Source organism: Salvelinus alpinus, chromosome 5 (genome assembly GCF_045679555.1).
Source record: "Salvelinus alpinus chromosome 5, SLU_Salpinus.1, whole genome shotgun sequence".
Classification (NCBI taxonomy): Eukaryota; Metazoa; Chordata; class Actinopteri; order Salmoniformes; family Salmonidae; genus Salvelinus; species Salvelinus alpinus.
The window spans coordinates 26,798,592-26,825,314 of record NC_092090.1 but is presented as its reverse complement, the minus strand read 5'-3'; the positions used below and the strand labels follow the sequence as shown (position 1 = coordinate 26,825,314).

Here is a 26,723-nt window from a genome sequence, read left to right as displayed (position 1 = left end):
TCTAGACCACCCAGTACAGGAGACGGGGGTTCATACGGGTCAGTTAGCCTCATGTCTGTCAGAGCCTGGGGACCTTATAGAGGAGCTGTCTGTATTAGCCCTGACAGTACTCTACTACAGCCTTTACAATGGGACTGCACCCCTAGGGAACTCATACTAGTCCACTATGTATTCCTCTCTCTCTAACAGACTTAGCAGACCTGCCAGCTTCACTCCCAGGATAAAGACATGAGTGGGATCTGACAGGTCTTTCACACAGTAATGTAGCCCTACCTCAGGCCTTTCTGTTCATACAGTCACATACCTCTCTAGCCAGAGCAGTGATGGACCTCAGGCCTTTCTGTTCATACAGTCACATACCACTCTAGCCAGAGCTGGGGTTGACCCGATGGGTCTGAGGCCTGTGTTCTTTCAATGGAACGATTAAATCACAGCATTTTCAGCCCTACTCTAATGTTAACTCTAGTCAATCAGAGCTTACCTCCTATAAATGGCCCAGTTCTGTCCCTATAGACATGCTAAACCTGTCACGCCCTGACCTTAGTTATCTATGTTTTCTTTATTATTTTGGTTAGGTCAGGGTGTGACGAGGGTGGGTATGCTTGTTTTGTATTGTCTAGTTTTTTTGTATGTCTAGGGGTTTTGGTAAGTCTAGGTATATGTATGTCTATGGTGGCCTGAATTGGTTCCCAATCAGAGGCAGCTGTTTATCGTTGTCTCTGATTGGGGATCATATTTAGGTTGCCATTTTCCCTTTTTGGTTTTGTGGGTTCTTGATCTATGTTTAGTTGCCTGTCTGCACTATCCATATTAGCTTCACGGTTCGTTTTGTTATTTTGTTCGTTTTGTTCGTTTTGTTCAGTGTTCGTTCTTTTAAAGAAGAATGTACGCTTACCACGCTGCACCTTGGTCTCCTCCTTACGACGGCCGTGACAGAAGAACCCACCACAAAAGGACCAAGCAGCGTGTGAATGAGGAGCGGACATCATGGACCCGGGAGAAAGATGAGTGGAGGACATCCTGGACCTGGGAGGAGGTAATGGCAGGGGACAAGACCTTGCCATGGAAGCAGGTGGAGATAGCACAGGAGGAACGGCGACGATACGAGGGGACACGGTTAGCAAGGAAGCCTGAGAGGCAGCCCCAACACATTTTTTTTTGGGGGGGGGGGGTACACGAGGACATTGGCTGAGTCAGGTTGGAGACCTGAGCCAACTCATCGTGCTTACCGTGGGGAGCGTGTAACTGGTCAGGCACCGTGTAATTGGTCAGGCACCGTGTTTTTCAGAGATGCGCACGGTTTCTCCAGTTCGCATTTTTAGCCCGGTGCGCTCTACTCCAGCTCCTCGCATTTGCCGAGCTAGAATGGGCATCCAGCCAGGACGCATTGAGCCAGCTCTACGTTCCAGATCTCCAATGCGTCTCTACGGCCCAGTGTACGTCCTGTGCCTCCTCTCCGCACTCGCCCTGAGATGCGTGTCATCAGCCCGGTACCACCAGTTCCGGCACCACGCATCAGGCCTCCAGTGCGCTTCCACAGTCCAGTACGGCCTGTGCATCTTCCCCGCACCCGCCCTGAGGTGCGTGTCCTCAGCCCGGTACCACCAGTTCCGGCACCACGCATCAGGCTTCCAGTGCGCTTCCATAGTCCAGAGCTTCCGGCGACAGTACCCAGTCCAGAGCTTCCGGCGACAGTACCCAGTCCAGAGCTTCCGGCGACAGTACCCAGTCCAGAGCTTCCGGCGACCGTACCCAGTCCAGAGCTTCCGGCGACCGTACCCAGTCCAGAGCCTCCGGCGACAGTACCCAGTCCAGAGCCTCCGGCGACAGTACCCAGTCCAGAGCCTCCGGCGACAGTACCCAGTCCAGAGCCTCCGGCGACAGTACCCAGTCCAGAGCCTCCGGCGACAGTACCCAGTCCAGAGCCTCCGGCGACAGTACCCAGTCCAGAGCTTCCGGCGACAGTACCCAGTCCAGAGCTTCCGGCGACAGTACCCAGTCCAGAGCTTCCGGCGACAGTACCCAGTCCAGAGCTTCCGGCGACAGTACCCAGTCCAGAGCTTCCGGCGACCGTACCCAGTCCAGAGCCTCCGGCGACCGTACCCAGTACGGAACCTCCTATGACGGGCCACAGTCCGTAACCTCCTATGACGGGCCACAGTCCGGCACCTCCAGCGGCGATCTCCAGTCCGGAGCCTCCAGCGGCGATCTCCAGTCCGGAGCCTCCAGTGGCGATCCCCAGCCCGGGGCCTCCGGCGATGATCAGCAGTCTGGATCTACAAAGGCGGAGGGATCAGTGTAAAGAGGGGGGGCGGCGTCCAGAACCAGAGCCGCCACCGAGGGTAGATGCCCACCTGGACCCTCCCCTATAAGTTCAGGTTTGCGGTCGGGAGTCCGCACCTATGGAGGGGGGGGTTCTGTCACGCCCTGACCTTAGTTATCTATGTTTTCTTTATTATTTTGGTTAGGTCAGGGTGTGACAAGGGTGGGTATGCTTGTTTTGTATTGTCTAGGGTTTTTTGTATGTCTAGGGGTTTTGCTAAGTCTAGGTATATGTATGTCTATGGTGGCCTGAATTGGTTCCCAATCAGAGGCAGCTGTTTATCGTTGTCTCTGATTGGGGATCATATTTAGGTTGCCATTTTCCCTTTTGGTTTTGTGGGTTCTTGATCTATGTTTAGTTGCCTGTCTGCACTATCCATATTAGCTTCACGGTTTGTTTTGTTATTTTGTTCGTTTTGTTCAGTGTTCGTTCTTTTAATAAAGAAGAATGTACGCTTACCACGCTGCGCCTTGGTCTCCTCCTTACGACGGCCGTGACAAAACCACCTTATCCTATGCTAGCGATGCTGCAGGAGAATGATGGAAATCCCCATGATTGTTTTGCATTTTTTAGGAAATGAGGTGTGGAGCATTGGAGTGTGTGTAACATTGTAACTTTCTGGGAGAGATCCTGGCTTTCCCCCAGTCAGCAAAAAGCTTTTATTGGCAAGAGAGAGGTGCTGATCCGAATCTGCTATCTACAATCTGTGATCAACTTTTAGGTGGAGGGAGGGAGCAGTCTAGTAGCATGCTCATGTGAGCAAGCGCCATGTGTCCTCCATCTCTGTCAAGCGCCATCTTTTCTGTCCTAAATTAGTCCTTACACCCCAGATGCTTTCTTATGGTGGACGGTGATTCATTTTGTCTAGGTCAGGAAGGCTGGGGTAGTAGTCTGTGTAGAATGTGTATGTCCTTACCAGTCCCCTGATGTGGAGGCAAATCTGTGTGTGTGTGTGTGTGTGTGTGGTAGCCATCTGCAGCCATCTTAGATGGGGTTATGTGGTTTAACCATTACATTCAACTGGATCTGCTCTCATGCTGACCTGTGCGACGGTTAGAGCCGTGCGAGTAGGGTTTTTGTGAGATGTTTGTGGGGCTGAATTGGACTGTTGGATTGCGACCCTAAAACAGATTTGCTTTTTCTTTCCCACCAAATGGCACGACCACAAAAGCCAATCGGGTTCTGCCTCATTTGGCCCTGTGCAAAGCATATGTCCGTCCATCCTCCCTGCATTCTGCCCTTAAAGATGGACTGTAGCTCTGCCTTACATAGACGCCCTGCCCTTGCTAGTGCATGACAATGCCTTCAAACACACTCACTTGTTGAGGCCTACTCCTTCTATGGTGTCTCTTTACAACCCCCCCTTGTCTGCTCAAATGTGCTTCTCTGACGTTTCAGACACATTTTTCTAATGTTTTACACTTCATATAATCCGGTGTGTATAGAGAAGCCCAGTTTGGGGGTGACATAATTGATGGCACCCATGACCCTTAGGGGGTCAATCTGGTGGAAAGGGCAACCTTTCAATTACCACACACACAGACACAGACACACAGACACACACACACAGACACACACACACACACACACACACACACACACACACACACACACACACACACACACACACACACACACACACACACACACACACACACACACACACACACACACACACACACACACACACACACACACCCCAACTCATCTCTAGGGGCCTGAATAGACATAAGACCTCCTCCCACCCCTTCTCTGTAAGAGGCCTAGTGTTTCCCAGCCCCCCACCCCTCAGCCTGTTCACTCCAATGCCTGCTCAGCTTTAGTGATGTCAACATTCAGGGGCCTTCAAAGTGGAAAGGAGCCTGCACAGTGATGAGACCAAGTCAACACATGACACTAATTCACCCCAACCATCCCAGTCAGTCCCCCTGCAGAAGCTTTAGCTATCTTCCCACAAGTCCTCGTGGACATTTGGCAAATCAACTGTCAGCCAGGTGTCTATAGGGTGCGTCTCTGATAGGCAGGAGTAGGTAAGACCACCACTTTTATTACTGGAAGGTGGCTCGGGCTTATTTCCTGGGCTAATATAATGTTTCCAGCCGTGTGACTGTTACCCCCAGAGCAACGTAACCTGGGGAAGCCAGAGAGAGAGAGAGAGTGAGAGAGACACACACACACACAGACACACACACACACACACACACACACACACACACACACACACACACACACACACACACACACACACACACACACACACACACACACACACACACACACACACACACACACACACAGCATGATCACAGTTCCCTGGTTGTCCATATCACCCAGCAGAAGCTATCAATTACCCGAAGCAAGGTTCCTGATGCCTTTTTCCACCGACCAGTTGTGGAAGTCATATTGGTTTCATGTATTAGCAGCTTGCCAAACTCCCACTCCCTGGGCCTATGAAATAAGATGTCGGGGCAGGAGCAACTGGAGCAGCCACTAAGTGTCAGAAGATTTGGAGAATAGGCCTGAAATCTACCCTGAGCTAGAGTGATGGCGTCAGACCAAAAGGGGCGATGGAGTGAGTGAGAGTAGGGCTGGATGAAGAGAGCTAGAAAGAGACACAGAGAGAGAGGGACACACAGAGAGAGTGAGAGAGAGGGACAGATAGAAAGACATGGAGAAAGAGTGAGAGAGAGCAGGGTTAAGACTCTGGCTGGTTCAGATATCTGTGTGGATGTTTGAGGTTGGCCGTCTTGGTCAGCGTGACATGAGCTCCTCCATGTAGCTGGTTGTGTAAGAGAGGCCCCAGCAGAAGGTTGGATTACTGGGCCGGGCTAGGCCTCCATTATGGGCAGCTTGTAGTTGGCACAGAGAGTCTGACGAGGAGGCCTGTACATTGCTGGGACTGGTAAATGTGGCTGTGCAGGGAGTTGGGGGACTACTGAAAGAGGTAGAGGTGAGGCTGCCAGTCAGACAGACAGAGGTGGGCAGAGCAGTAAGGTATATGCTTTCCCTATCTCTAACCACTGATAAAGGGTCAGATATGTCTTTACTCTGCAATGGATAAGGTTAGAATTGAGGGTAGGTTAATCTGATCTTAGATCTGTGGGTAACTTTTAACTGCAGTGTGGGGAGATGAGTGTGAGTCATAGCCTGGTCCAAAAGAGGAAGTAGAGTCAGATATAATCCAACATGCCTGCAACTGCTGATCTGAAGTCAGGCAGTAAGACTTTTCATGGGGTGTTAACAATTTGAAAGATACTAGGGTCAGTCTGAATGCACTACAGTATTTATGGTATGTGAACCACTCTGGAGCTTATTTTCCTATCACTTCCTACTTCCTCTCCAGTAATATACTTTCTGTAAGTTACACTGTGACCAAACCAGTCACTTTTGGACTGGTAGTGAAGCATAGCACCATAATAACACAGCCCCGTCTACCCTGACTTTTATTTTGTTCCCAGTCGTTCTATATGGAAACACAAATGGTGGTATTTGAGATCAGATGTTAGATAGTTGTTTGTTAGTTGTGCGTGTCACCAGGTGACGTGGAGAGGATCTGTGTCTGCACCACGTACTCTCACTACCGGTGTCCCCCAGGGCTCGGTTCTAGGCCATCTCCTTTTCTCTCTATACACCAAGTCACTCGGCTCCGTCATATCCTCACATGGTCTCTCCTATCATTGCTATGCGGATGACACTCAACTACTTTTCACTTCCCCCCTTCTGACACCCAGGTGGCGACACTCATCTCTGCGTGCCTGGCAGATATCTCAACTTGGATGACGGCCCACCACCTCAAGCTCAACCTCGACAAGACTGAGCTGCTCTTCCTCCCGTCGAAGGCCTGCCCGCTCAAAGACCTCTCCATCACGGTTGACATCTCCACAGTGTCACCCTCCCAGAGTGGAAAGAATCTTGGCGTGACCCTAGACAACACCCTGTCGTTCTCTGCAAACATCAAAGCAGTGACTCGCTCCTGCAGGTTCATGCTCTACAACATCTGTAGAGTACGACCCTACCTCACACAGGTCCTAATCCAGGGTCTTGTCCTGTACCGCCTGGACTACTGCAACTCGCTGTTGGCTGGGCTCCCTGCTTGTACCATCAAACCCCTACAACTTATCCAGAACGCTGCAGCCTGCCTGGTTTTCAACCTTCCCAAGTTCTCTCATGTCACCACGCTCCTTCGCACACTCCACTGGCTTCCAGTTGAAGCTCACATCCACTAAAAGACCATGGTACTTGCCTACGGAACAGCAAGAGGAACTGCCCATCCCTACCTTCAGGCTATGCTCAAACCCTACACCCCAACCCGAGCACTCCGTTCTGCCACCTCAGGTCTCTTGGCAGGCTGCCCTGGGGTTTGGTCTTTAGAAGTTGTTCTCAGTCTATGTTTGTATTCGTTTACCTAAGCTAGGAAATCTGGAGGCCTTTCTTTAGATTAAATGCACAATGCTGGAGCTGGTGGACAAGAGTATAGAGCTGGATCTGGGTGTGGCAGCTATAGGTTCCCCTCTGCCCTTTCTCTCCCCCTTGGTCCCTACCCCGGGTCACGGGGACATCTCTGGTCAGCATCAGGAAGCTGAGGACGGGTGCTGTCATCTGGATGTAAACAGAGGGGGACGAGGGGGCCAGCCGGTGCTAACAGATGAGGCTGAGATGATAAAGGTGTGGGCTGTGGGTATAGGGCAGGCTGGCCTGGGTAGGTGTGGGCTGTGGGAGTAGGGCAGGTGTGGGCTGTGGGTGTAGGGCAGGCTGGCCTGGGTAGGTGTGGGCTGTGAGTGTAGGGCAGGCTGGCCTGGGTAGGTGTGGGCTGTGGGAGTAGGGCAGGTGTGGGCTGTGGGTGTAGGGCAGGCTGGGCTGGGTAGGTGTGGGCTGTGGGAGTAGGGTAGGTGTGGGCTGTGGGAGTAGGGCAGGTGTGGGCTGTGGGAGTAGAGCAGGTGTGGGCTGTGGGTGTAGGGCAGGCTGGCCTGGGTAGGTGTTGGCTGTGGGAGTAGGGCAGGCTGGGCTGGGTAGGTGTGGGCTGTGGGAGTAGGGCAGGTGTGGGCTGTGGGTGTAGGGCAGGCTGGGCTGGGTAGGTGTGGGTGTGGGTATATGGCAGGTTGGGCTGGGTATGTGTGGGCTGTGGGTGTAGGGCATTCTGGGCTGGGTAGGTGTGGGCTTGGGGTGTAGGGCAGGCTGGGGCTGGGTAGGTGTGGGGCTGGGGCTGTGTAGGTGTGGGCTGTAGGTGTAGGGCAGGCCGGGGTGGGTAGGTGTGGGGCTGGGTAGGTGTGTGCTGTAGGTGTAGGGCAGGTCGGGCTGGGTAGGTGTGGGCTGTAGGTGTAGGGCAGGCCGGGGTGGGTAGGTGTGGGGCTGGGTAGGTGTGTGCTGTAGGTGTAGGGCAGGTCGGGCTGGGTAGGTGTGGGGCTGGGTAGGTGTGGGCTGTAGGTGTAGGGCAGGCCGGGCTGGATAGGTGTGGGGCTGGGTAGGTGTGGGCTGTAGGTGTAGGGCAGGCCGGTGTGGGGCTGGGTAGGTGTGGGCTGTAGGTGTAGGGCAGGCCGGTGTGGGGCTGGGTAGGTGTGGGCTGTAGGTGTAGGGCAGGCCGGTGTGGGGCTGGGTAGGTGTGGGTCTGGGGGGTGGTAAGGAACTTGCTCTGGCCCAGTGCAGTAAACAAGAAGTAGAGTCTCTAAAGGGCCTGGGGATCAGCCTGGGGATCAGCCTGGGGCTAAACCTGAAGGCGTCACTCATCACCGGTCAGTCAGATCCTCCTGAACACAGCACAACAAACACACATAGAGAGACACACACACATACGCCCCTCGCCCCTCTCGGGAGCCTGTCGCCAGTGTGTTTACTAAGAATTAACAGGAGAGGTGAGCGTGAGTTCAGGCCTGCCATCAGTGTGAGGGTCCTGTTGTGGGTCTTCTCCTGCTCCTTTGGTGGCTTCTGTCATCATCCATGCTGGGGCAGAGGGGGGACAGAGGGGCTCTTCCCCTCTCCTCTGAACCCCTGACCCCTCACACCTCCAGGGTGAAGAGACACATACAGAGTCAGCGTTTAGTGGGGTTGAAACAGGTTTCAGTTCAGTTCTGGTTCAGTTTTACTCAGCAGTGCTGAATCACACAGCAGACAAACACGGTTTAGGAGTACTGTAAAGGAAAGCAATCCATAGAGATGGTGAGAACTCATTTCAGAGACGTTGATACACACGGAATGCACTTTCTCATAGTTTCTCAAGCTGTCAATCATATGAAGATTTGTGCTTGATGCAAGGTGACGGCTACAGTACAGTTTCCATAGGGACCAGACCTATAGCCAGCCACCATTCACCAGTCTCATTCTCCTCAGGTGCAATCGGTCACATGTCCTCGGCTCGCCGCCCGTGTCATCAAATGTTTTGACACCTGTCCCGTCGGTGTAGGGGGAAGTGAGGGTGATTTGAACGTCTCTGAATCCTGCTTCGCTCCCTTCTCAAGAACCCACAATCAAACCTGTCCTCACACGAATGAAGACAGACAGGTGGATTGTCAGAAACTGATTAAAAAGGCTGGGAAAAGAGTCTCCCTTGCATTGTGGGTTTTGAAAGAGAGGAGGGGGAGAATGGAGAGGAGATGGAAAGAGAGAGCTGTGCAATAGGAGGAAATGAAAGTGTGTGACTGGTGGATGTGACAGGAAGAGACTGCTCTTAACAAGCAGTCAAAGTCAGTCAGAGTAACAGATCCATCACACCTCCCTCTGAGGGGAGAGACGGCGAGAAACAGAGGGAGAAAGAGATGGAGGGGAGAGAGCAAGGGTGGGAGAGAGAGACCGAGAGATGAAGAGAGAGAGAGAGAGATGGAAAGAGAGACTGAGATGGAGGGACGGAGGGAGAGAGATGGAGAGAGTAAAAGACTGAAGGGAAAGAGGGATTTGAGCGTCACTGACAGAACTGCATTTAATTTGGGCTGCCAGATCCCTTTTCATTTCACTTCCTCTGAAGCAGCTTAGAGAAAAGGAGGAGAGGAGAAGACAGAAGAGGAGGAGAGAAAACAGAGGAGAGGAACAGAGAGAGGAATGCGAGAGGAGAGGTTACCAGTATGTTCCAGATTAACGTTGATGCACCACGTCACACTCTAAGCCTCCCTGTAATTCATGTTCAACAGGGGATACTCACACATTACACACCAGTGGTATACGTGATTAATTGACTCACTCTCTAATATTTGGGGTAATTTGCCATCCTCTGATGTGAAACTGCCTTTATATTCCGTCTGGATTATCTCTAGGTCCTTTTTGGAGGACATTTTGCTGGGGTTTTGTGATAAGGCTATGGCAAGGTTAGCGTTGGAGTTGTGAGCGAGGGATAGAGTTTTGCTTGTGGTAAAGGATGAGTTCAAGGTTCAATCTTGGTCAGAATTGTGTCACAGTGGCTATTACAGTCCAGTTTTGTCACTCATTTCATGTATCTGATTGGCAGATTGAAGTGTTTCACTTTTTGATTTTTTTCAGGACAACCAGCATAAAAAAACAGTTTGATACCAAAAATATTATTTACTAATGTCACTACACAAGTGAGGTCTGCTAAACAAAAACCTGATGAAAAGGCGTTTACGTATAATGTAAGTACAGGAAATTAATATTCAAATAGTCTGTGACAAATGTGTGAAATTTGGAGTTTGTGACATCAACTATGAGTCTATTACAGCATTATAGACACTACTCCCTGCATTATAGACTCTACTCCCTGCATTATAGACACTACTCCCTGCATTATAGACTCTACTCCCTGCATTATAGACACTACTCCCTGCATTATAGACTCTATTCCATGCATTATAGACAATACTCCCTGCATTATAGACACTACTCCCTGCATTATAGACTATACTCCCTGCATTATAGACTATACTCCCTGCATTATAGACTCTACTCCCTGCATTATAGACTCTACTCCCTGCATTATAGACACTACTCCCTGCATTATAGACTCTACTCCCTGCATTATAGACACTACTCCCTGCATTATAGACTCTACTCCCTGCATTATAGACTCTACTCCCTGCATTATAGACTCTACTCCCTGCATTATAGACTCTATTCCATGCATTATAGACACTACTCCCTGCATTATAGACACTACTCCCTGCATTATAGACTATACTCCCTGCATTATAGACTATATTCCCTGCATTATAGACTATACTCCCTGCATTATAGACTATACTCCCTGCATTATAGACTATACTCCCTGCATTATAGACTATACTCCCTGCATTATAGACTATACACCCTGCGTTATAGACTATACACCCTGCGTTATAGACTCTACTCCCTGCGTTATAGACTCTACTCCCTGCGTAATAGACACTACTCCCTGCATTATAGACGCTATACCCTGCGTTATAGACTCTACACCCTGCATTATAGACTCTATTCCCTGCGTTATAGACTCTATTCCCTGCGTTATAGACTCTATTCCCTGCGTTATAGACTCTACTCCCTGCATTATAGACACTACTCCCTGCATTATAGACACTACTCCCTGCATTATAGACACTACTCCCTGCATTATAGACTCTATACCCTGCATTATAGACACTACTCCCTGCATTATAGACTCTATACCCTGCATTATAGACACTACTCCCTGCATTATAGACTCTATACCCTGCGTTATAGACACTACTCCCTGCATTATAGACTCTATACCCTGCATTATAGACACTACTCCCTGCATTATAGACACTACTCCCTGCATTATAGACTCTAGTCCCTGCATTATAGACTCTAGTCCCTGCATTATAGACACTACTCCCTGCATTATAGACTATACTCCCTGCATTATAGACTATACTCCCTGCATTATAGACTCTATACCCTGCATTATAGACACTACTCCCTGCATTATAGACTCTACACCCTGCATTATAGACACTACTCCCTGCATTATAGACTATATACCCTGCATTATAGACACTACTCCCTGCATTATAGACACTACTCCCTGCATTATAGACTCTATTCCATGCATTATAGACACTACTCCCTGCATTATAGACACTACTCCCTGCATTATAGACACTACTCCCTGCATTATAGACTATACTCCCTGCATTATAGACTATACTCCCTGCATTATAGACTCTACTCCCTGCATTATAGACACTACTCCCTGCATTATAGACTCTACTCCCTGCATTATAGACACTACTCCCTGCATTATAGACTCTACTCCCTGCATTATAGACTCTACTCCCTGCATTATAGACTCTATTCCATGCATTATAGACACTACTCCCTGCATTATAGACTCTACTCCCTGCATTATAGACTCTACACCCTGCATTATAGACTCTACACCCTGCATTATAGACTCTACTCCCTGCATTATAGACTCTACTCCCTGCATTATAGACTCTACTCCCTGCATTATAGACTCTACTCCCTGCATTATAGACACTACTCCCTGCATTATAGACACTACTCCCTGCATTATAGACTCTACTCCCTGCATTATAGACTCTACTCCCTGCATTATAGACACTACTCCCTGCATTATAGACTCTACTCCCTGCATTATAGACTCTACTCCCTGCATTATAGACTCTATTCCATGCATTATAGACACTACTCCATGCATTATAGACTCTACTCCCTGCATTATAGACTCTACTCCCTGCATTATAGACTCTACACCCTGCATTATAGACTCTACTCCCTGCATTATAGACTCTACTCCCTGCATTATAGACTCTACTCCCTGCATTATAGACTCTACTCCCTGCATTATAGACGCTACTCCCTGCGTTATAGACACGACTCCCTGCGTTATAGACGCTACTCCCTGCGTTATAGACGCTACTCCCTGCGTTATAGACGCTACTCCCTGCGTTATAGACGCTACTCCCTGCGTTATAGACGCTATTCCCTGCATTACAGCCGCTTTTCCCTGGGCAGAAATGTATGAAAGTGACTGTTATATCCACAAAATGTCACCTATTGCCTTATACCCATGTCTGCGATTTGTCTGTAAGTGTTTCATGTCTGTCTGGGAGCTATTAGAAAGCTCAGCAAAACATCAGGAATTGTCACAATGCAATACTTATTTATGATCTTCTATGTAGAAAAACTCTTACGTTCTAACGAATGTGGCTTGTGATCGTCGTTGAGCAAAACAGACAGCACGTCGGTCTTCGTGAGAGTCTAGGCTTTGATGCCATGATGGGGTCATAATAGTCTGTAGCTCAAACTGTTCGGACGTTAGAGACGTTTTCGTGAGAACAACTGGTTTCTGAATGTTGTCTCGCCGACGCAAAAGGCTGCTATGGGTGTATCCAGGACAAATAGACGCGTCAAATGACATGTCCAGGAAGTCTGTAGCTCGAACAGGCGAGTCAGGAAGTGTTCAGAACAACTCAAATTCCGCCTGCGCCAAATTGGGCCTGATAAGTCTGAGATATGGTTTACTTTGGATTCATAGACAGAATCGAGATATGGAACCATGTCATTTTAATACATAATTTCCTGTTTACTACCTATCTTTCAGACGCAACTCTTACTGGCAGCGGTGGAGGAAGAGGGACAACCGGAGGAGGGCAGGAGAGAGATGGCGGAGACCCTGCTAACTGCCCTGACAGACAGACAGCAGCACAGGCAGACCTGGAGAGACAGGTAAGCAAATTACCACCAACAACAGTAAACAACAACAACAGTAAACAGAAACTCACACACAACAATGTTGAAATGTGAAAACAAGCACACTTGTCTGGATGGCACATGTTCAAGAATCACAACCTGTTACACTTTCAATTGTGTGAAAAAAACACTTAAAGGAATCAGTATTGTTGAAATTTGAGTAGGAATGGAGGTGATGTGAAGTGAATTCCTCAGATAGTCTGCAGATCTGACGTGGGTGTTGGAGGTTGTTTGTAGTGAGGGGTCCTTGGACCTAGCAGCTATCAGGGTGACGTGTCTTGGATTGGTTCTATCCCCCCCTCCACACACACACACACACACACTCACACTCACACTCACACTCACACACACACACACTACATATTATACACACATGTTATTACATACACACCCATAACACCCTCCCACACAAATAAACATAATATGTTTGTTTTAGCTGTTCCATCTCTGTCTCCACTCTGGTAGTGGTAACCCCCCACCCCCACCCCCCTGTCTCTACTGCTTTGGTGCCCTTGTCTCAGAAAGACACACTCAGCCACACACACAGGCATGCATACGCAGGAATGCACACACATATCTGTGCGCGCACACACACATACACACACACATAAAAACGCATCTTTTGCCCAATGGGTTAAATAATGAATTGTGTAGATCATCCTCTAACGGAAAACCAATGGTCCAAACCTCATGTCTCTATCAGAACTTTGTAGGACGGCCAGAATTAGTGTGACTAAATCAATGGTCCAAACCTCATGTCTCTATCAGAACCTTGTAGGACGGCCAGAATTAGTGTGACTAAATCAATGGTCCAAACCTCATGTTTCTATCAGAACCTTGTAGGACGGACAGAATTAGTGTGACTAAATCAATGGTCCAAACCTCATGTTTCTATCAGAACCTTGTAGGACGGACAGAATTAGTGTGACTAAATCAATGGAGGCCAGAGAAAAAAAGTGGTCAAAAATCTGGAAAATTGCATGGCGTCTGCCAGGCTGGACTCTGTCCAGGAATTAAGGCTACTGGCTACTTGACAGCTTCTCTTTCCCGTTGAACTTTCTTCTTGAATCCACAGGACAGAAAACAGTATAGAGGTCAGATGGATATAGATTTTGAGACAGGACATGTAGTATTTTCTTATTTTAGTATACGCTTTTAATATTAATTTGAAATCCAAGTACTCTTTCTAAGATTTCTCACAAAAACAAGCGTATCTCTGTGAAATGTCAACGGAGCACTGAGCGAATACCAAGCTTCTTTTTCCAAAGCCTTTTACATTTAATCCGGCTCGTGTCATGCAAATGTAGCTTTTAGAGAAACACCCCACTGAACGATTCTGAACATGAATAATAATATTTGTCTGGTTAAGATGTATTTTATAACGTAAGGAAGTGAAATTTCATAAGCAAAGCGCCTTTTCACCCACTCTGCCCAGAGTGAACACCCTACATGTTATTACATATACACCCATAACACCCTCCCACACAAAACATCATGTGTTTGTTTTAGCTGTTCCATCTCTGTCTCCAGTGGTAACCCCCCCCTCTCTACTGTTTCAGTGCCTTTTTCTCAGAAAGACACACACACACACACACACACACACACACACACACACACACACACACACACACACACACACACACACACACACACACACACACACACACACACACACACACACACAGCCGCTCTACGAGGGTGTCTCAGGGAGAGTTGGGATGTACATTTCACACCTCACACTCGTACAGGTTACCCGCTTGTACCTGCAGTGAAACAGGACAATTATAAGCACCCCCTATTAGAACTTTGACACACACACACTACATATTATTACATATACACCCATAACACCCTCCCACACAAAACATCATGTGTTTTGTGTGGGGGGATGTTATGTAAGGGATAATGAACGAGGTGCTATGCGTTCTATTGAAAACAATGCACGATGTGGAAGGTGTGTTCCACGACACACCAGTGTGAATAGTAGCTAGAATATTTTACCAATAAAAGTCGCTGGAGGGGTCTGAAAAGTCACAAAGTTGGCAACGTTGGAAATAATGCATGCTCTAGAATGCCCTTCAAGCCAATCAGAAACGAGTTTTCAACAATGCCATGGTATAATTAAGCAATAAGGCCAGAGGGGGTGTGTTATATGGCCAATATACCACAGCTAAGGGCTGTCCTTACACACGACTCAACGCGGAGTGCCTGGATACAGCCCCTTAGCCGTGGTATATTGGCCATATACCATAAATCACTGAGGTGGTTTTGTCGTACCCATGGTATATGGTCTGACATACCACGACTGTCAGCCAATCAGCTTTCATAAACCACCCAGTTTATGAGGATGTATATGTAATAATGTGTGTGTATAATGTGTAGTGTGTGTATGTTCCTGTGTGTGTGTGCGTGCGCAAAGATGTGTGTGTGCATTCCTGTGTGTTGTATGCCTGTGTGTGTAGCTTAGTGTGTGTCTTTCTGAGACAACGGCACCAAAGCAGTTGAGGGGGGTCATAATCAGCCACTAGGTCCCAGCTGTAAGGGCCTCTCCCTCCCTGTGTGTCCCAGCCTGGACACCCTGTGTTCAGGGGCAGACGAGACCCCGGCCCTGGCTCTGGTAAGAACCTAAAGAGCATGGAGGTGAATGAACACACACAGACTACATACTACAGATTAATACCAACCAGGGACAAACACACACAGACTACATACTACAGATTAATACCAACCAGGGACAAACACACAGACTACATACTACAGATTAATACCAACCAGGGACAAACACACACAGACTACACACTACAGATGAATACCAACCAGGGACAAACACACACAGACTACATACTACAGATGAATACCAACCAGGGACAAACACACACAGACTACACACTACAGATTAATACCAACCAGGGACAAACACACACAGACTACATACTACAGATTAATACCAACCAGGGACAAACACACACAGACTACACACTACAGATTAATACCAACCAGGGACAAACACACACAGACTACACACTACAGATTAATACCAACCAGGGACACACACACACAGACTACACACTACAGATTAATACCAACCAGGGACAAACACACAGACTACATACTACAGATTAATACCAACCAGGGACAAACACACACAGACTACATACTACAGATTAATACCAACCAGGGACAAACACACACAGACTACATACTACAGATTAATACCAACCAGGGACAAACACACACAGACTACATACTACAGATTAATACCAACTAGGGACAAACACACACAGACTACACACTACAGATTAATACCAACTAGGGACAAACACACACAGACTACACACTACAGATTAATACCAACCAGGGACAAACACACACAGACTACACACTACAGATTCATGCCAACCAGGGAAATGTTTCTTTCTACAAAATGGCATTAAGCAAACTTCTGCTGGCTATCTGTACAGACTCTACCCTCTCCCCTCCATACCCTCTATCACCCCCATAACCCTGTGGCCCGCCTTTGTTTTGATGTGGCCCTCTTGTTGACCCGAGCTACACCCTGACCAGATGATTCTTGTAAACAGACAGTTTCCACACACCTCGTCGGCCTGCGTTGATGCCTAGCCCGGCCTCTCAGCCTCTCTGGAGGAGGGAAGGAGGGAGGGCTGGCCATCTGAACTGCATTCCTAACGCAGGTGCTGAAAGCTAGAAACCATCCCACTAGTCACTAAACCCACCCCCCCAACACTACTACAACACCACCAACCCACAAATGTCTGTTCCAGCACAGCCGCACACACATGCACACACACACACACAGCCCAGCCCTCACACATCGCAGGGAAACCAATAACAAGGCTCAGGACAGGAAATGCAGGGTGCCTGTCTTCGGTTCAGACAGGAGTTTATTTAATCAGCAGGATAGAGTGATTAGATTGGGGGGACAGCGCCACACACACACACACACACACACACAGACACAGACACAGACATAGACATAGACATAGACATATACACACACAGACACAGACACAGACATAGACATATACACACACAGACACAGACACAGAGACACACATAGACATAGACATAGACATATACACAGACATATACACACACAGACATATACACACACACAGACATATACACACACAGACATATACACACACACAGACATATACACACACAGACATATACACACACAGACATATACACACACAGACATATACACACACAGACATATACACACACAGACATATACACACACAGACATATACACACACAGACATATACACACACACAGACATATACACACACACAGACATATACACACACACAGACATATACACACACAGACATATACACACACAGACATATACACACACACAGACATATACACACACAGACATATACACACACAGACATATACACACACAGACATATACACACACAGACATATACACACACAGACATATACACACACAGACATATACACACACAGACATATACACACACACAGACATATACACACACAGACATATACACACACAGACATATACACACACAGACATATACACACACAGACATATACACACACACAGACATATACACACACAGACATATACACACACACAGACATATACACACACAGACATATACACACACAGACATATACACACACAGACATATACACACACAGACATATACACACACACAGACATATACACACACAGACATATACACACACAGACATATACACACACACAGACATATACACACACAGACATATACACACACACAGACATATACACACACAGACATATACACACACACAGACATATACACACACAGACATATACACACACACAGACATATACACACACAGACATATACACACACACAGACATATACACACACAGACATATACACACACACAGACATATACACACACAGACATATACACACACACAGACATATACACACACAGACATATACACACACACAGACATATACACACACAGACATATACACACACACAGACATATACACACACAGACATATACACACACAGACATATACACACACAGACATATACACACACACACACAGACATATACACACACAGACATATACACACACGGACATATACACACACACATACACAGCCGTAATGGGTTTGAACTCCGACTGCTCCCTATCTCTCTGCACGCAGATAATGCCTCTCCCCAAAAAGCAAGCTGGGGGTCGTCTGTGAAGTGGCCGTCAACAGACGACGTTTAGACAAAACGAAACACATGGCCTCGCGCAATGTTAAGATTCTGATAATGATTTGAGATATGGAGGGATAAGGGAAAAGAAACACTTTGTGATGAAAGATAGCTACACTTTGGGGTCTCTGCAGGATTTTGTTCTGAAGTAGTTTCATTGTTCCTAATCAAAGATAAACTATATGAATGTTGATATAGTAGAGAGAGAAAGAGAGAGAAAGAGAGACCAAAGTTCAGCTCAGTTTAGTCTGACAGATTCAAACATTCATTTATTTCCATAAAACCACTCACCAAAATTGTACTTTTTAAAATGAACCAGGAGATTAATTTGACTGTTTTTATTTTTTCTATTTATATGAAGTTTTAATTAGGTTTCAGTAGACTCACTATTCAACAGGCTCCACTGTCTGCGTTCTGCTGTTCTTTTGTTTCCATGGAAACCCTTCGGAGAATAATGCTCGCTAAAGGTTTCAGAACACAAAACTACATGATGGATTACTCCAGCTAAAGGCACAGAAACATAAGCACAGCAAGCTGATTGATGAAGTTTCCCCTGACTTTAGTTTCTTAAACACCGCCAGTTAAAGCACCAGAGCGCTCAGCAAACCTGTGCCTGCTAGCTCTCAGCCCAGTATTCCCTCAGGCGTTTTTACCACTATAGAGAGAGAGGCAAAGAGAGATGTTCCCCGTGACCGCCAGGTCTTCACCAGTGACTTATGGGTACTCAGGGTGAGGAATGTCTTCGCTCCCCCAGCACTGTGAGAGCAGCCCATCCATTCATTCATCCCCACTGCAACAATGAAGTTATGAGGCCTTTCTTATTCTTATGATCTTTTTGTCCTGTAACTTGGTTTCTGGTGGGTGCATATTGAGAAAGCTTTGATATACAGTACCAGTCAAAGGTTTTGGACACACCGACTCATTCAAGGGTTTTTCTTTATTTTTACTATTTTCTACATTGTAAAATAATAGTGAAGACATCAACACTATGAAATAACACTTATGGAATCATGTAGTAACCAAAAAAGTGTTTTTTGAGATTCTTCAAAGTAGCCACCCTTTGCCTTGATGACAGATTTGCACACTCTTGGCATTCTCTCAACCAGCTTCATGAGGAATGCTTTTCCAACAGTCTTGAATTCCTACATATGCTGAGCACTTGTTGGCTGCTTTTCCTTCATCGATCCAACTCATCCCTAACCATCTCAATTTGGTTGAGGTCGGATGATTGTGGAGGCCAGGTCATCTGATGCAGCACCATCACTCTCCTTCTTGGTCAAATAGCCCTTACACGGCCTGGAGGTGTGTTGGGTCATTGTCCAGTTCAAAAACAAATGGTAGTCCCACTAAGCGCAAACCAGATGGGATGGCGTATCGCTGCAGAATGCTGGGTAGCTATGCTGGTTAAGTGTGCCTTGAATTCTAAATAAATAATTGACAGTGTCACCAGCAAAGCACCATCACGCCTCCTCCTCCATGCTTCACGGTGGGAACCACACATGCGGAGATCATCTGTTCACCTACTCTGTGTCTCACAAAGACACGGCGGTTAGAACCAAAAATCTCAAATTTGGACTCATCAGACCAAAGGACAGATTTCCGCTGGTCTAATGTCCATTGCTCACGTTTCTTGGCCCAAGCAAGTCTCTTCTTATTATTGGTGTCGTGCATTAGTGTTTTTTTTATGCAGCAGTTCGACCATGAAAGCCTGATTTATGCAGTCTCCTGTGAACAGTTGATGTTGAGATTTGTCTGTTACTTGAACTCTGTGAAGCATTTATTTGGGCTGCATTCTGAGGTACAGTTAATTGCCGATTTCTGAGGCTGGTAACTAATGAACTTATCCTCTGCAGCAGAGGTGACGCCGGGTCTTCCTTTCCTGTGGCGGTCCTCATGAGAGCCAGTTTCATCATAGCACTGGATGTTTTTTTTAGCTGTTCTTGCCATAATATGGACTCGGGTCTTTTACCAAATAGGGCTCTTCTGTATACCAACCCTACCTTGTGACAACACAACTGATGGGCTCAAATGCATTAAGAAGGAAAGAAATTCCACAAATTAACTTTTAACAAGGCACACCTGTTAATTGAAATGCATTCCAGGTGACTACCTCATGAAGCTGGTTAAGAGAATGCCAAGAGTGTGCAAAGGCAAAGGGTGGCTACTTTTAAGTATCTAAAATATATTTTCATTTGTTTAACACTTTTCTTTGGTTACTATATTATTCCATATGTGTTATTTAATCGTTTTGATGTCTTCACTATTATTCTACAATGTAGAAAATAGTAAAAATAAAGAAAAACCCTTGAATGAGTCGGTGTGTCCAAACTCTTGACTGGTACTGTATATATGCTGTCTACCATGTCCTTAGATAAATGTCCTGTGAGTGGCCCTCCAAACAGCCATTATTAGGTCTGTGAGTGAGTGAGGCGGCTGTTCCGTAGCATGGCAGTTAAAGAATACATCATGAGGGTAAGGTAAACACTAGGTACTTATCCTTTGCCATCCAGAACGTATGACCCCTGGAAGCGTTGCTATACTGGAGCCCTTTAGGTTGACATTGACTAGATCTGGAGAGCCTCTAGCCAGAGACCTGGTAGGTTGTTGTTAGTTGTCGTGTGGACATCAATCATGACTTTATATTTCTTGCCGTAGTGTGTTCTAACTTATTGACAGGTGTTGTGACCTGTGCTTTGCCTGCGGCCACCTCAAACCTTCCTGAGTGAGGTGACCCCGTGCCGACCTATCAGAGCCAAAGGTCACGCCTCTGGACCAATAAAAAGGCTGCACTGTCACAGCCGGCGAGCAAACACTGAAGGGAACAGCTGTGAATTTTGTACTGACCGTGCAAACTGCTGTAGGCTTTGTAAGGTCATTATATGATAATGAAAATGATTACAGAATTACATGGGGGTTTAGGACTGAGAGTGGCGGGGAGGGGAAGGGAGGAGGAGGTGGAGGAGAGGAGAGGAGAGGGGGAGGCACATTGGGTTTGATAAATGGACTGTGAAGGTACCCATCTGGCCCTTCTCTGTGGCTTTTCTCTTCTTTTCTTTCATTCTGTTCTGTTCATTCTGCGTCTCGCTCTCTTTACTACCTCCCTTTCATTCCTCTCCTCTGTTCTCTTACCAGGCTCTGTGTAAAAGGAGTGTGGGGCGGGCGTGGAGTGAAAGATCAACAGAGTGCAGCCCCAGCTTTCCTCTGGGGGAGGAGGGGAGGAGAGCGGGTAAGAGTAGGTGTTTATGACTCAGTAGGAGGGTTTCTGGCTGACACGGCAGCCCCTGTCCTCTCGGTCGGTATGCACAGAGCGCTGTGTGTGTGGACAGAACGGTAGGAGAGTGGGCAGCAGCCGATGACCTTTGACCTGGGAAGCAGTTGGACAGCTTCGACTGCGTAAATCAAGGGGCTGCTGTATTCCAGGGGCTCGGAAGTTCATCTTCCAATGGAAAACTGCATGACCTCAAACCATTACACTTCCTGACTAAACAAAGCTTTTCTCCACACACAGTTCAACATGACCATCATTGTCATTTCTAATTAGTTTACCATGAATAAATAGACTACTATATTTTTCCTCAAACTATTTAGTTATGTAATAATTGCATATATTTGTTAGTCATTTTGCTTTGAAAAAGGTAATTGAAACTAATCTATTGTAGGTCTGTACTTGGCACAGTCTTTAGTACGGCAGTACATCTGTTATGTTCATTTTCATGTAGCTGCTTACTGTATCTAGCTATTCTCAACAGCATTGTTGAGGTCTTTATTCTCTCTCACACTACTCATCAGATCAGTGGGAGATAGAGAGATATAGGTCCCGTTGATAGAGAGATATAGGTCTCATTGATAGAGAGAAGAGAGAGATGTAGGTCTCATTGATAGAGAGAAGAGAGAGATGTAGGTCTCATTGATAGAGAGAAGAGAGAGATGTACGTCTCATTGATAGAGAGAAGAGAGAGATGTAGGTCTCATTGATAGAGAGAAGAGAGAGATGTAGGTCTCATTGATAGAGAGAGATGTAGGTCTCATTGATAGAGAGAAGAGAGAGATGTAGGTCTCATTGATAGAGAGATGTAGGTCTCATTGATAGAGATAGATGTAGGTCTCATTGATAGAGAGATGAAGAGAGAGATGTACGTCTCATTGATAGAGAGAAGAGAGAGATGTAGATCTCATTGATAGAGAGAAGAGAGAGATGTAGGTCTCATTGATAGAGAGAGATGTAGGTCTCATTGATAGAGAGAAGAGAGAGATGTACGTCTCATTGATAGAGAGAAGAGAGAGATGTACGTCTCATTGATAGAGAGAAGAGAGAGATGTAGGTCTCATTGATAGAGAGAAGAGAGAGATGTACGTCTCATTGATAGAGAGAAGAGAGAGATGTACGTCTCATTGATGGAGAGAAGAGAGAGATGTACGTCTCATTGATAGAGAGAAGAGAGAGATGTAGGTCTCATTGATAGAGAGAGAGATGTAGGTCTCATTGATAGAGAGAAGAGAGAGATGTACGTCTCATTGATATGGAGAGAAGAGAGAGATGTACGTCTCATTGATAGAGAGAAGAGAGAGATGTAGGTCTCATTGATAGAGAGATGTACGTCTCATTGATAGAGAGAAGAGAGAGATGTAGGTCTCATTGATAGAGAGAAGAGAGAGATGTACGTCTCATTGATAGAGAGAAGAGAGAGATGTAGGTCTCATTGATAGAGAGAGATGTAGGTCTCATTGATAGAGAGAGATGTAGGTCTCATTGATAGAGAGAAGAGAGAGATGTATGTCTCATTGATAGAGAGAAGAGAGAGATGTATTTCTCATTGATAGAGAGAAGAGAGAGATGTATGTCTCATTGATAGAGAGAGATGTAGGTCTCATTGATAGAGAGATGAGAGAGATGTACGTCTCATGATGGGGGGGATGACGTAGAGAGAGAGAGAGATGTACGTCTCATTGATAGAGAGAAGAGAGAGAGAGATGTACTTCTCATTGATGAGAGAGGAGAGAGAGAGATGTACGTCTCATTGATAGAGAGAGAGAGAGAGAGATGTACGTCTCATTGATAGAGAGAAGAGAGAGATGTACGTCTCATTGATAGAGAGAAGAGAGAGATGTACGTCTCATTGATAGAGAGATGGAGAGAAGAGAGAGATGTACGTCTCATTGATAGAGAGATGGAGAGAAGAGAGAGATGTACGTCTCATTGATAGAGAGAAGAGAGAGATGTACGTCTCATTGATAGAGAGAAGAGAGAGATGTACTTCTCATTGATAGAGAGAAGAGAGAGATGTACGTCTCATTGATAGAGAGATGAGAGAGATGTAGGTCTCATTGATAGAGAGATGAGAGAGATGTACGTCTCATTGATAGAGAGAAGAGAGAGATGTACGTCTCATTGATAGAGAGATGGAGAGAAGAGAGAGATGTACGTCTCATTGATAGAGAGATGGAGAGAAGAGAGAGATGTACGTCTCATTGATAGAGAGAAGAGAGAGATGTACGTATCATTGATAGAGAGATGAGAGAGATGTAGGTCTCATTGATAGAGAGATGAGAGAGATGTAGGTCTCATTGATAGAGAGAAGAGAGAGATGTACGTCTCATTGATAGAGAGATGGAGAGAAGAGAGAGATGTACGTCTCATTGATAGAGAGATGGAGAGAAGAGAGAGATGTACGTCTCATTGATAGAGAGAAGAGAGAGATGTACGTCTCATTGATAGAGAGAAGAGAGAGATGTACGTCTCATTGATAGAGATAAGAGAGAGATGTAGGTCTCATTGATAGAGAGATGTACGTCTCATTGATAGAGAGAAGAGAGAGATGTACGTCTCATTGATAGAGAGAAGAGAGAGATGTAGGTCTCATTGATAGAGAGAGATGTAGGTCTCATTGATAGAGAGAGATGTAGGTCTCATTGATAGAGAGAAGAGAGAGATGTATGTCTCATTGATAGAGAGAAGAGAGAGATGTATTTCTCATTGATAGAGAGAAGAGAGAGATGTATGTCTCATTGATAGAGAGAGATGTAGGTCTCATTGATAGAGAGAAGAGAGAGATGTACGTCTCATTGATAGAGAGATGAGAGAGATGTAGGTCTCATTGATAGAGAGATGAGAGAGATGTACGTCTCATTGATAGAGAGAAGAGAGAGATGTACGTCTCATTGATAGAGAGAAGAGAGATGTACGTCTCATTGATAGAGAGATGGAGAGAAGAGAGAGATGTACGTCTCATTGATAGAGAGATGGAGAGAAGAGAGAGATGTACGTCTCATTGATAGAGAGAAGAGAGAGATGTACGTCTCATTGATAGAGAGATGAGAGAGATGTAGGTCTCATTGATAGAGAGATGAGAGAGATGTACGTCTCATTGATAGAGAGAAGAGAGAGATGTACGTCTCATTGATAGAGAGATGGAGAGAAGAGAGAGATGTACGTCTCATTGATAGAGAGATGGAGAGAAGAGAGAGATGTACGTCTCATTGATAGAGAGAAGAGAGAGATGTACGTCTCATTGATAGAGAGAAGAGAGAGATGTACGTCTCATTGATAGAGAGAAGAGAGAGATGTACGTCTCATTGATAGAGAGATGGAGAGAAGAGAGAGATGTATGTCTCCAGGTCCACAGCTGCACTCATCACTCAGCTGTCCATCACTGTCCTCTGACCTGGGGGCCATCATCTCTTCTCCCACCCTCCACACCACCTTTGTTTACTGCCCCTGTCTACCCCTGCCCTCCCCTGCCCTCACCTAGGTACAGCGCTCCCGGACAAAGGGCCCAGCCTGTCATCAAGCCCATGGGTCAGCAGGGGCCAAGCTGGAGTTATGTTCAGGCTGTGGTGAGTTCTCTACTGTGTCAGCCACCAGTTGCACCCCTGTAGAACCACTCAGAGAGAGAGAGAGAGACCCTCCTCTCATGTTACTCCTAACCCCCCTCCTGTGTCCTCCACCATGATGACAGGTCCTTTGTGTCCTCAGTGACAGAGTCCCCCCTCGCCGAGGTGGGACCCAGAGAGAGGAACAATGGGGATCCCCTGTCCCAGATGGGAATTTGAAAGATGGTACTCTTCTTGTTCCACAATGAAGAGGGACAGAGCCCAGGCTGCTGCAGTCCAGGCTGTGACACAGTGACAGGCCTGGTGACAGGAGCTATAGGACCCAGAGGGAGAGGCCCCATACTGTGGCAGGGTCCACTAACTACCAGAAAACAACCTCCTTTTAACACAGACCCATAGCAGCAACAAGGGGAGTTCCCATAGACCTGGGGTGTCAAGCTCATTCCAGGGAGGGACTAGTGTCTGCAGGTTTTTTCCTTCCAATTAAGACCTAGACAACCAGGTGAGGGCAGTTCCTTACTAATTAGTGACCTTAATTCCTCAAGCAAGTACAAGGGAGGAGTGAAAACTAGAGGTCGACCGATTAATCGGAATGGCCGATTAATTAGGGCAGATTTCAAGTTTTCGTAACAATCGGCATTTTTGGACACCGATCATGGCCGATTACATTGCACTCCACGAGGAGACTGCGTGGCAGGCTGACTACCTGTTATGCGAGTGCAGCAAGGAGCCACGGTAAGGTGCTAGCTAGCATTAAATGTATAAAAAACAATCAATCTTAACATAATCATTAGTTAACTACACATGGCTGATGATATTGGGGCGGCAGGGTAGCCTAGTGGTTAGAGCATTGGACTGACAAGGTAAATATCTGTCATTCTGCCCCTGAACAAGGCAGTTAACCCACTGTTCCTAGGCCGTCATTGAAAATAAGAATTTGTTCTTAACTGACTTGCCTAGTTAAATAAAGGTAAAATAAAATAAAATATGACTAGTTGATCTAGCTTGTCCTGCGTTGCATATAATCGATGCGGTGCCTGTTAATTTATCATTGAATCACAGCCTACTTCGCCAAACAGGTGATTTAACAAGCGTATTTGCAAAAAAAAGCACTGTCGTTGCACCAATGTGTACCTAACCATAAACATCAAAGCCTCAATACACAAGTATGTATTTTTAAACCTGCATATTTATTTAATATTGCCTGCTAACATGAATATCTTTTAACTAGGGGAATTGTGTCACTTCTCTTGTGTTCTGTGCAAGCAGAGTCAGGGTATATGCAGCAGTTTGGGCCGCCTGGCTCGTTGCGAACTAATTTGCCAGAATTTTACGTAATTATGACATAACATTGAAGGTTGTGCAATCTAACAGCAATATTTAGACTTATGGATGCCACCCGTTAGATAAAATACGGAACGGTTCAATATTTCACTGAAAGAATAAACGTTTTGTTTTCGAAATGATAGTTTCCGGATTTGACCATATTAATGACCTTTTTTTATTTCAATTTTTTTATTTCACCTTTATTTACCAGGTAGGCAAGTTGAGAACAAGTTCTCATTTACAATTGCAACCTGGCCAAGATAAAGCAAAGCGGTTCGACACATACAACAACACAGAGTTACACATGGAGTAAAACAAACATACAGTCA

General features: G+C 46.3%; 1 protein-coding gene across 4 annotated transcripts in view; it reads left to right on the top strand.

Annotated features, from left to right (window-relative positions):
- Positions 1–26,723, top strand: part of LOC139575821 (alpha-ketoglutarate-dependent dioxygenase FTO-like) — a 189,617-nt gene that overhangs the window by 57,650 nt on the left and 105,244 nt on the right. For 2 of the 4 annotated variants that reach the window (XM_071401158.1, XM_071401157.1), the window contains exon 8: positions 12,825–12,949. In XM_071401158.1, the coding sequence (XP_071257259.1) occupies positions 12,825–12,949 (125 nt within the window). Of the gene's footprint in view, positions 1–12,824; positions 12,950–21,369; positions 21,984–26,723 lie in introns of those variants that run through there. The other 2 variants (XM_071401155.1, XM_071401156.1) reach the window with 2 other exon arrangements.